Raw genomic sequence first — 12,094 nt, 5'->3', positions numbered from 1 at the left:
GTGCTACAAAACCTCTAACCCTTATTTCCACTGGACTTTTGTGTGCTTGTCAGCCACTTTCTCTTACTTCTGCCACCAGCTCTGCATACTTGATCTTTATCTTTTTATAAAGGCCTCCTCCATCGCATCTTTGAAAGGAATTAGCCCAGTAAAGTAGACAATGCACTCACACTCTGAATGTACCACCGTGTCTGGTCTCAAAGCAGTCAATGGCAATACATTGTAGATTAGAACTTGCAGTTGCCTTCCGACATCCACCAGGAGTTTCCAATCCTCTGCTTTGCCCCATCCTCCTGTAGCCTATTGCTTGTTTGTCCCCAATGGCCACCGTCTCGCTTGCACAAACAAAATTCTTCTGTCCCCATCAATCGCCAGCAAAGTTAAGTTGAGTTAACCTGCGGCTTAACCTCTTGTTCACAAGCAAACCCTCCAGCAATTTTAAAACCAGTTCAGCCAGGAATACTCAGAGACATAACTGAAGTTAACAAAGATTTTAATCGGGATAGAAATAAGCAACAATGAGAGTCTTTGGCGTAGGCCCCGTTCTAGGTCCAGGTCACTGAGTGTGCAGACCCTGGCAAATCCTGCCGGAACGAGAGGCAGGAGCGAAGCCTACCCCCTGGACAGCTGGACGAGGATCGACCTGGTGGTGATTAGGGAGGGTGGGTGGGAACATCGAAAATCAGCACCTGAAGGCAACAGGGCAGGTGCCTGAGCAGAGTCATTAATAAAGCCAATGTAGCCTGGTGATTGGTCAGGGGTAATGAATGAATGACGTACAGTAGTATTAATTATACCTGGCTGAACTACGCTGCAGCTAAATATCCAGGACAGGTGTACCTGTAGTGAGTTTTAACCACCATAAAGAATGTACTTTGTCTTCACGAACCCATCAGCTGAGATTCTTTAGAGTTGGCAGAACACCATAAGTTACCACTACCACCATGCCGGTTCATCTATTATTCTTGTTTCGCTTGAGAAGTGCTGTTGAACAAGCTGGTTACCATCCGTCTCTTCTCCTGTGCTGTAGACTTAGCCCATGCTATCCATCTGGATATCAAATCAGATCGGACTACAATGTTGCTGCAATGTGCCTTCAACATGCTTAGCTGCTTCCTGTGGATTCCACTTCCTCCCTGTTTTCAGTGTTTATTCTAGATGACTGACTATAGAATATTTCAGTACATTTAGTTGTCATATCTCAGACCTGCATATACATCTGAGATAACTATATGGTTATTTAAATTGTTCTCTACATTTATTTACTTGTAAAATCACAAGATGAGACTACATTGTTTGCATTTCCAATTGAAAGTGATGGATTTTGGCATTGCTATTGTGACCTAAATAGGCAAAGTAACTGACAATTTTGTAATCATATGCATGTGACAAACAAACCTCCTTGTAGCCTTGTAAATAAGATACAGTGCAGAAAAGGAAGGCAGATTGCTCTAGAAAATGGTTCATATTTTCAGAAATACAGCAAATTATGTTTTTCCGTTTCAAAACGTGCATTTTAGAATTATCTACCACTAAGGTGGTACCAAAAGCCATGTTGTGCTGCGATGGCCTTGTCTCCTGTGATTGCATCTTTGTGTTCACTGACCTTATAGAAATCCAGGAACATCTGCTAACACTGTCAAGTACATGAGTGAAAATGTCCCCTGCAATGGTGAAAAGCAGTAGCTATGCTAGCTTTGCACTGTGGTTGGGAGATCTTCAGATAATTATTATAATCTCATAAGAGGCAACACCCATCTTTCAGTTGGTTTAATGGTACAAGAATTTGTGATTGATAGCTGCAACATTTTGTCTGGTCTACCATGTCTTTGTCAGAGGTACAGTAGCATCATCTGGAACATACTATTCATTTGGAATACAGTTTGGGTTTGAGATGCTTTGTTTTAAAAATGAAAAAAAAAAAAAAACATATCCCTGCACTCTGACAATTGCGGAAGTCCACTCCATGCTGAAACGACGGATTGGGAGGTTAGAATAGAATTGCTACCCTCGCTCCCCCTGGTCGCCCTGGCAACTGTAGGCCAATATTTATTTGATTCATTCTACTCCCATCATGCCCCTGTATGTGTGTGCTGTTGCCACGACTACAGATTAGGGACTCATTTGATCATTTGCCCTCAATGTGGTCTATCTGAGGAAAATTAAACCACTGTTAATGATAACATTATGTGAAGTATCCCTTGAAATCAAAGGAACATGCATAATCTTTGGAGATCCTGCAATGTGTCTAATAGATCATTGAATTCACCATACTATACTAAGACATGGGAATGGAAATGATTTTCCAGATAAAAGGGTTTGTTTGTGAAGATCAGCGTTAATGATGTTGATAGGCTCTCTCTCCTTTGTGCAAGGCCAGTTATGACAATTGTGTGCACTGCAGTGTACATTGTTACTGTTCAAGGAAAATTCCTTCACTTATCATTAGTGTAACAGGATGTGTGCAGACTTCAGTTCCAGTGAACGGTTGCATTTACTTGTATAACAACACACTGCTAATTTAGGTGGTCAGAACAGTCCTTGTAAAGGATTATGTAGTGATTTTTATTGCTCTTGAGGGAGAATATGCCGTGTTATATGACATATGGAGGTTGTATAACAGAACAGCGTAAGCCCAGGTTAATCAGACGAATTGGAGGATTTGTTATTATACCATGATAGCTTCCCCAAAGAAACATTGCAGCTTCTTTAAGGCCTTAAGATGTATCGCTGTGATTAGGACCACTCAAGTCAAATTTGTGCCATCGATACAATTTAAACTGCATCTTCATAATCATTGCTTAATCACCCTTTCTGATGAATTCTGTCCTATTTTCTCAACAGTGGATTTTGTTGATCCTTTGAAGTTGCTCTTACTTATCCCAAGCCCGATGCATGCCAAACATGTTGCGTAACGCTGAAGTAATTAGCATTTAAATCACTTTCAAAATGGCCACACAGCAGGCTGTGTATAGCTATCTGCACTGAACAGAACACTAGAGGTTTCAAAAGTGTTTCCGGGTTTTCACTGGAATATGTTATTTATTCTATTTCATAGTATCAGATCTGTGTGTAAGGAGCTGAGGGGGGGGGGGCACAAAACTCTGTCTAGCTTGAGAGATGTTGATGCTGCTGTAGAGGCATGGCTGTGTTGTGCAACATTGCACAGCGGATCACTGTTGGCAGTGAAGCGATCCCAGGGCCTGGATGGCAAGAGGTGCGGACCCCGGATGAATAACGAGTAGCCGTTTCCAAGTTTTGTAACATTAAACATTGAGCGCTGAGGGAAAACAGTAGACTGCTGTTTCCTTCGCAGCTCACTGGGGCGGGAGGCAGTTTCTGACTGTTTTCTCTCTAACAGTTCAAGTGAGGATATATTTAGTGTGAGAGACAGTGCTGTCGTTTGCAGTGCATTGTTCTAACAACAGCATCTTCTTAGTGGAGATGTGTGTTTGTTACTAAAACTACCAAACCCCAGTTTAAATGTAAAACACTGTATACATGTAATCATTTGATGTTATTGTTGCAACTTGCAGCTATGAAGAGACTTTTAATGCGCATGGCGTCATTCATAACGGTGTCTGAGTATTTCCCCAGGGAAGCCATCCAGTTTAACCCACTTCTGCAGGTAGCAGCCGCATCAGCGTCTCCTCCCAGGGCATGTTGGATGCAGGCTTGTGTAACGGCTCCTTTTGAGAACCAGTTCCATCCAGTTGAGGTTTTGTTGTCTGGGTGGGGGGTGGGTTTGTGCGACTCGTTCATTCTGAAGACTCGGATCGTCGTCTGGATTTTTCTTGCTTGGGCTGAACCTATACGGTTATGTAATGGAGCCCCCCCCAATTGGGAGCTGGGGAAGATTGAGAGAGAGGCAGAGAGACACTGGATGAGAATGATGGAGTCTTATAGAAGAGGATAGATAGTGTATGTGTGTGTGTGTGAGAGAGAGAGAAAGACATAGAGAGAGTGCTTGTGTAAGCGTGAGAGACGAGACTGTGGTGATCACAAAAGAATGAGGATAGAAGGGGAAGAAATACAGATAAGAAGCAAATCCAAGTGTGCCACTTGCTTTGTGCATTTGTGACTGATGACTAACGTTTACGCTTTATGGTGGTGGAAATGATAATGGTCCTTCAGATATCCCGGCCGTAACCATAATCAGCCGGGCAAATGGCGCAAACATAGAGTGAACGCATACAGTAGCCTGTTGCCTACTGTTTTATATAAAAGCACAAAGGCAGATACTGTATGCAGCAACGATTCCCAGAGACACCTGGTGTCTGTGTCTGTTTCTGTGTATGTGTGTGTGTGTGTGTGTGTGTGTGTGTGTGTGTGTGTGTGTGTGTGTGTGTGTGTTAATAACCTAAACACCAGAGGTCAGTGGATGCAGGTAACAGAGTGTTTCCCTGTGGGAGAGTGTAGTTGAGGCAGACCATTTAGCCCAATTATTCCATGCACCAGCTGTGTCTTTTAGTAACTCTGTATGTGTGTGCGTTTGTGTTTGTGTGTGTGTGTGTGTGTGTGTGTGTTTGAGTGTGAACGTGATTGCCTTAGCAAGTGTGAAGGATTAAGCAACGCCTCACAGGGGCTGCATGAGTCAGTCAGTGGCTGTCGTCGACTGCCCCCCCCCCCCCCCCCCCCCCCTCACCCACCCAGAAAACTCCCGGTGGTGTCCTTGCACGGCTCAGCCCAGGCAGACGGAGTCCCCGTCCCACAATCCTGTGTGGCGGTGGACGTCTGGTCTGATTTACGGCGGTGCCCGAGAGGAAAGGGGAAACCAGGTCACTCAGAGAGAGGGGCGGAGGCGGAGCACCCCACAGCAATGTGCTGTAATTATGATCAGCGCAGGTGGCAGCTCGGCCTCTCCCCGGGACACCCGGCTCAGGGAGAGAGGAACCCAGGAAAGGACCGAAGCATGCCAGTGTAGGTGGTGGCCTGTTGTTGGTGGTTTCCCATAGTAGAAATACAAACATGCCCAAACGTTAAAGGGGATATCATGTTGCAGTGTGCCACGGTGTGCTTGCTGATAGGCTGCTCTTGAGTTATGTCCCAAAGATTTTTGGAATGCTTGCCACCAGGCTAAGCGCAAAACACCCATGATTTATAGCTAGTATGAACATACTGTATACGTTAGCTGAGCTACTGTAAACTGATCTAAAAACAAAGTCGATCTTGATTAGAAATTGTCCAGCTGACTTGAGGTTCAGAATCATAGAACAGCCTTAAACAAATTGATTATACAGATAAAAAGAACCTGAATTGATGGAATAGAAGTCTAAAAGACGAGACTGCGCAGTTTAGAATTAATTAAACTGATTAAAATGAAATGTCCAACATCTGGCAACTCCAGGCAGAGGAGTTCCCTTTCAAAGATTTGGCTCTTTAGTATAGATAAAACAGATTCAATCAGAGAGAAATTCACATAGCATCACAACTCTAAATTGTATTAGGAATGTGAACTGCTCTCCTTAAGAGATAAAGGACAAGGCTGTCTGCACCACACACACACACACACACACACACACATCCTAGTCGGTTTTGGTCACACTGACCTGGCAGCACATACTTTTTGTACTGTGACTCCACCCCCCCATTCAGCGAACCCCACAAAGAGCCTCAATCTCACAGGATGTTCAGATTCACCATTTTTGTAGATAATTGTTGGAGCAGCACAGAATCTGAGCGTGGTACTGTACAGTATGCTGCCTGCTGCATTATGCAGGGGAGGCCCACACAGATGGACGCAGATGGTTAGTCTGTTGCATTTTGTGTTCTCCTGGTTCCTACGATCCTGGAGAAGATTGATGTACTGATTAGGTGTATGATGGCATTAGAGCCACCATCATGTCCTTGTGGCCACCAGGCCACAGGGATCTTGCTTCATCTCGTGATCAGAGGATGGGTATGCCACAAAGCAAAAAGGCAGTAACATTTTCATGATATTCAAGTTGTTACTCTCCACATGTCCAAAAATCCACCTACAACTGCTTTGTTTGGACAACAGGATAACTTTAAGGTCATTTTTTTCAGTTTGCACTCAGTGTAGTTACTGCCCTTTTGCTTTGTAGGGCAGTATACATGTCCTAGTGTGTGGTAAGAAATATGCTAACAACGACTGATGAGGGTACAGATGGAAAAAATAATCTTTTCAATTACAAAATATTTGTGGTTGTTTATGAGAGGAGGCAAAATTCTCGGAGGAAATCCAACCTGTTTTCCCTCAGATATCGCTGCTGCTGAGAGCCAAATTCGATTTACCTCCACACCCAAACTCAGCCACGGTGTGCCTTTAAGCCCTAATCTCTGCTGCATGTGAAAGACTGATTGAGAGGAAGAGGCTCTGCTTACCACAGAGGGTAACCCATTCATGCCGAACAAAACTGACTCACCTCCTGAAATGCTATTTCACAGCTACCAGATGAGTTGGCAGATAGTGCCAGCATGGTTTCATCCCAGTGCAGTGCTGATGCCAGTCCTGATGCCCGTCCTATATCTGAACTACTGTATTTCCCAACATGTTTATGTAGGCTCTGCTACAGTGTACCTCACCTTTGCCCATCAGCTGCAACAGTATTTTGGCTCAAGCATTTCTCTTCCCTAAAGCCGATGGATACTGTAGCCAAATAAAATAATTATGCAGAGAAGCAAAACTTGGGCCACTGCCTAATTTGTGGTTGACTACTGTAGTAAAAAGCCCAAAAGCAAAGACTATCCAAATACGGTCGGCTGAGATATTGAGTATCTTACAATTAACAAGTATATTGCATAAAATATATACATTAAATAAAAGAAATATGAAAACTTGGATAAAATGGAGGTTAAGTAACTAATTTGATCCTTCATTACAATAGCAAAACAAACAGGCGAGTTAAGTCAAACAAACAAACTAGCTTGCTAGGACATTCAAGGAAATACCGCTCTCAAGTGGATGTTACAGCAGAGATGAGATACGCACTCTCACAACAATGATTGTGGACGTCAACGTTTTGTGACATCAAAATAGGGCCACCTGCCAAAAAAGGTTGGGCGTCCCTGCATTAATGAAATATGTTCTTCGCAGAGTATAATAAAATATAATTTGTAATGCATTACACACACACAAGGTCAACCATTTCATTGAAGACCCACACTATCTAATAGTGACCCTTACAGAATACATACAGACTTATAGCCTTCTGTATGTCCAGACATGCAGCTCAGTTAACTTGCTGAGTCATGTATTGTAAACGCCCTTGATGGCATAAACGCGCCAGTCAAACAGACATCTATCTCTGTCTCTGTCTCAGTGTGTACGTGCCGCAACAGCAGAACACAACCCAACCCAGCTCTGCTGTCTGCTGTGTGTCGCTTCCTCTCAGGTGAAGTGAAAGCAGCTGCTGCGTTCCAGAGCCATCCTCCCTGTGCTGGTGCGGTTTGGTAGCGCTTCTCTGTTCCGGTTCCTCCTGACAGACCCTCTCCCACATGGCTTCGTCGCTGCTGAGCCGTCAACTGGCTCTGTCCCTTCAGCACAATCTGCGCCTCAGTGCACCAGGTGAGTGAGCTGCAGCCCAGGACTGAGTATAAAGTCTGGGACATCAAGGTCTAGACATCAGCGTAGGTTGTTCATACTGTATGTCCGTCATTTAAAAAAAAAGATTAAAATACAGGCAGTTTAACGTCACTTTTTAGTGTTTTGTCGGTGTGTAAATTTGGAATTGTCTCACTAGCAGTTATTTGTTTATTTTATTTATTTTGTTTCATTAAAAAAAATAAATAATAATAACCTGCTATGAGTATTGCTTTGACTGGCCAGTGAAGAAATTCTTCATTCAGAAAATGGGCACAAAAGTCTTTCACCTTTGTTTATAATTCTTATAAGTGAGTTTAATAGAATACCTTAATTCATCCTTATTTGTAGGCTAATTATATTTAAAATCTGTGTAATGGCACACTTAAATCGTTAAAGAAGTTAGTTAGAAGTTAATTGTTAAAGAAGAAGTTCAGACTTTCGGTGTTTTCTTGTGCGTAGCGACAGTTGTGTAAGGGCAGAATATGCTCCTCTGTGCTTTCGCAGAAGTGAGTTCAGTGCCAAGTTCATGGCATATTAATCATCAACAGTCCTCCGGTTCCATCCGGTTATGCACTCCTCCACTGCGTCCCAAGTTAGAGAAAAGTCAAAGTGTTACTCAGAGTCGCGCTACTGTCCTTATGGCTCCCTGATCAATGCTGGCACACAACCTTTCATAAACTTACTTAGGCGAGTCTCCTAGGTCATCCATTGCCTTTTCACACAGCATTACACGTAAACTGGTCTGGTCTAAAAATGATTCACTCATATTTGTAGTGTACACTTGTGTGCATTACTGTATGCCATTGTTATTAACAGCCATTGGATGAGACCTTGTGATGTACCAATACATGTAAAAATATTAGTTAACATCAAGCATACTTTGCTTACGTTGCTGCTTCTTGTGTGGTTTTGAATAGTGCCATTGTGAGGATCAGTAATCAGAATCATGCCTTGCATGAGCAGCCCATAAAGCTCGGTGTAAACATCCAGTGTTGGCCTATCTGAAGAATGCATCTGCCCGATACTCATGGTTATCACTGCACTTCCCCTCTCCCCTCCTAGGCTGCAGATATGTCAGCAAAACAGCCACAAAGTCGGTCGTGGACTTTGAGTATGATGCCCCCTCAATGAAGACAGAGGTCCCAGGGCCAAGGTCCAAGGTTTGCAACTCTGCCTTAGTTCTCTAGCGTAATGGGGATGCCGACCCAACGTCTGGTTGGCTCACCTCTGCTGTCAGCTCCTCAGCCTGTGAATGAGACGTCGGCTTGGTGAATGCTCTATTTATGCACTGTGTTTATCCATTTTGATATGGTTTGTGTGTAGGCGGAACGGAGTTTTGGCGTGATGCCACTGTTTATGCTTGAAGAAATGCTGCGATAGTGTTTTGATCAGCAGCTGATCGAGCACCTCAGGCATTTCAGAAAATACTGAAATCTATGCAAAGACTATATTTGGTACTTACTTTGCTATATTTGGTACACCAGAGTGCAGAGTTCTCTGCACAATACATTTGCTAACGTGTGTTGCTCCTTATGGATAAGATATTAACCAATCTACAGTCCACGATAGACACCAAGTATCTGTGTGTAAGCCTTTAAGTACAGTAGTCTGAGTAACTCATTTGTTTTGTTACAGGAACTGCTCAAACAGCTGGGAGAGATTCAGGTAAGGAACAAGTGATTTGTTTTGCTATGATGTAATACAAATACATCATAGCAATACATTATAGGCAATGACTATGCTCTTTTCACAATTCTCCATCCATATTGCCATATTGTGTATCTTTCGTGATGCTCTCATGGCAGTGATACGTTACAAAGCCAATTCCATATTCAACCTCCTAATTAATTAGAGGCCAATATAAACAGGCCCTGACCCATATGGAGAATGATTCCCCTTGATGTCCTCTAAAATGGCAGCCATTCCCATGTCATGTGATGGCTGTGTCTGTTGGGTAATGCAGCATGCCCTGTGTGGGTGTGTAGCTGAATGACTGGCTGGCAAAGCGAGCGATCGAGCGAGCGAGCGCTCACTGAAGATGCACGCTTTGGTAGAGACTAGGGGTCACTGTGTGTAGACAAGTTCTGCTCTGATGCACACGGGCATAATTGCCTCCCCCCCCACCATCACGAGTGAGCATCTCGCATACAAGCCTCCAAGAACACAGACAGGCCCTCATGTGCAGCCATACACGGCAGTGGTAATAGTGAGGTCTTTTAAAATCTGAATGTGTAGAACCGTTTTTCATGTCAAATATTTCCTCAGTAAGGAAACTTTTGAAGATGTACTACTAGAAGAGATTCTATATGGTTCGTCTCAGATAGCTGGCAAAAAAGCTGACAGAATGAGAATCATCAGATTAGAACCGAAGGGGCTTAATAAATCTTTAAAGAGCCTTGGAGACTTGGAGACTAACCAAAAGCCCCCTAAAGGGTTCTAGATTGCAGCCTTTTCTGAGAGCTTGCGTATCTGACAAGGGTAGATAATAGGCTTCCTTCTCTCGTTACATCACTGGAGCAGCTAGCGCTACATCCTCTGTTCTGACCACAAGCCTCAGTGTGGCAGACCAGCGTGGCAGCTCTCATCAAGTCACACTCCTCTGACCCAGTGAACTCAACCGTTTCACCCGCGGAACACCACCTGTATGCAGAGGCTGCGTGTGTGTGAAATTCACACGACACTTGAAAGGAGTAGGGAATGACTTTGAGATGTCTATCATAAGGCATTTTTTGTGATGGAACCGTCCGATGCTCAGTTCACCAATAGGGAGATGACTGCTATCTGACTGTTATCGATGACTGCCAGGGACAGGATGATCATAAAACAAACAAACAAAAATTACAAATAAGGGATGTATGCCTACTGTGCAGTTGAAGCCGTTGTGTGCATTAGCTATCTAATTCAAAACAAATATGTATCTGTTATATATTGGCTAATAAGATGGACTGTAACTCTTTGGGGATTATGTAGTTGTGCAATTTGGTCAATACAGTTTCTATGAAGCTTCATACCACAGATAATTCTACCGTCAACCCCTGCATACCTTAAGGCTGACCTTGGCTCATTGCACCTGATTTTGAGGCTTCCTCTTCACAGCATCCTCTTCCTTGTGAAGGTAGACGAGAATGATTTCAGTCAGTCAGTCAGTCAGTGCATCTTTTGAGTTCACCGCTGGTTCACTTTTGTTTTCGATGCTGCTCTTGAAACATGCCCGGGGCGCTCCATACAGAGGTCCGACCTCAGTCAGCCAACCGGCCACCCGACCACATCGACCCGAGAGCCTGATGGCTTGTGACAGGCGGACGGGCACAACGTTCTCCTCCCGCTGATCGCGCCCCCTGCTCCTCCCGTGCTCCCCCTGCTCCTTCTGCCCGATGTTATATAAGCACCTCTGCTCTCCTTTCCCTCTCTTCTCTTCTCTTCTCTTCTCTTCTCTTCTCTTCTCTTCTCCTCTCCTCTCCTTTCCTCTCTTCTCCTCTCCTTTCCTCTCTTCTCCTCTACTCTCCTCCCCTTCCCTCCTCTCCTCTCCTTTCCTATCTTCTCCTCTCTTCTCCTCTCCTTTTCTTTCCTCTCTTCTCTTCTCCTCTCCTCTCCTCTCCTCTCCTCTCCTTTCCTCTCCTCTCCTCTCCTCTCCCCTCCTCTCCTCTCCTTTCCTCTCTTCTCCTCTCCACTCCTCCCCTCCCTTCCTCTCCTTCCCTCCTCTCCTCTCCTCTCCTCTCTCTCCTCTCCTCCCCTCCCTTCCTCTCCTTCCCTCCTCTCCTCTCCCATCCTCTCCTCTCCTCTCCTCTCCTCTCCTCTCCTCTCTCCTCCAGTTAAACAGTAATATGGAGAGTAGAAATGCATAATGCATAAATCTGCTCATTAGGAGAGCCGGAGATGGGCTAAAAAAAGGAACATTATTTTGTGTGCACGGCAGAAATGTGAGTCAAAGAGGGAAAGGATGAAAGATGAAGATGTTTTTGTGTATTTTCTCTCTCTCTATCTCTCTCCTTTTCTCCCTCTCTCTTCTTTCTGTGTGTTTGTGTGTGTGCTGTAGATGTGGGGGAGCTCTGGTCAGTCGGCAAACCTTAGCGTAGCGATTTGCCATGCTACACATGATCCATTGATAACTGGCAGCGGCCAGTGATTGTGTCATTTGGTGCCTGGTGAGCAGGCTGAATAGCAGGAAGCCTTTCATTTATGTCCCTGCGTTGGACTGGTGCTTTGTGCTCTAACGTTGTGGGGGGTGGAGAGAGCCTTGAGACCTTGAGTGCAGAATGGTTCCAGAGTGTTGCAGCGAAGACTTGCGCCCTCAGGACACGGGACTGTTGTCCTTATTCCTTCCCCCTCATGTGCTAATTGAATTTGATGAGAGTTGGCTCAGAATGCTATGCTACAGTACAGTAGCATGTAGGGCTAATGTTCTGGGTGGCAGTTTATACGGCACTCTTGGGTGCTCCAGAAATGCAGCTTGGCCTTGAATTGGTCTGTGATTGATTGACTTCATGCGAATAATTCGTTTTGAGTTGTGTTTTCTCCAGTTTCTTTGGTGGAACTAAATGCAGGCAA

The 12,094-nt window shown here is 44.4% G+C and overlaps 1 protein-coding gene across 3 annotated transcripts in view; it reads left to right on the top strand.

Annotated features, from left to right (window-relative positions):
- Window positions 1-12,094, top strand: part of abat (4-aminobutyrate aminotransferase) — a 32,149-nt gene that overhangs the window by 1,825 nt on the left and 18,230 nt on the right. For 2 of the 3 annotated variants that reach the window (XM_062532652.1, XM_062532650.1), the window contains exons 2-4: window positions 7,356-7,528; window positions 8,609-8,706; window positions 9,182-9,211. In XM_062532652.1, coding sequence (XP_062388636.1) covers window positions 7,459-7,528; window positions 8,609-8,706; window positions 9,182-9,211 — 198 coding nt within the window. In that variant the 5' untranslated portion in view covers window positions 7,356-7,458. Of the gene's footprint in view, window positions 1-7,268; window positions 7,529-8,608; window positions 8,707-9,181; window positions 9,212-12,094 lie in introns of those variants that run through there. The other variant, XM_062532651.1, reaches the window with a different exon arrangement.

This window comes from Sardina pilchardus, chromosome 3, assembly GCF_963854185.1.
Source record: "Sardina pilchardus chromosome 3, fSarPil1.1, whole genome shotgun sequence".
NCBI classification, from domain to species: Eukaryota; Metazoa; Chordata; class Actinopteri; order Clupeiformes; family Clupeidae; genus Sardina; species Sardina pilchardus.
Note: the sequence above shows the minus strand (reverse complement) of the source record. Positions and strands in the feature narration are given on the sequence as shown.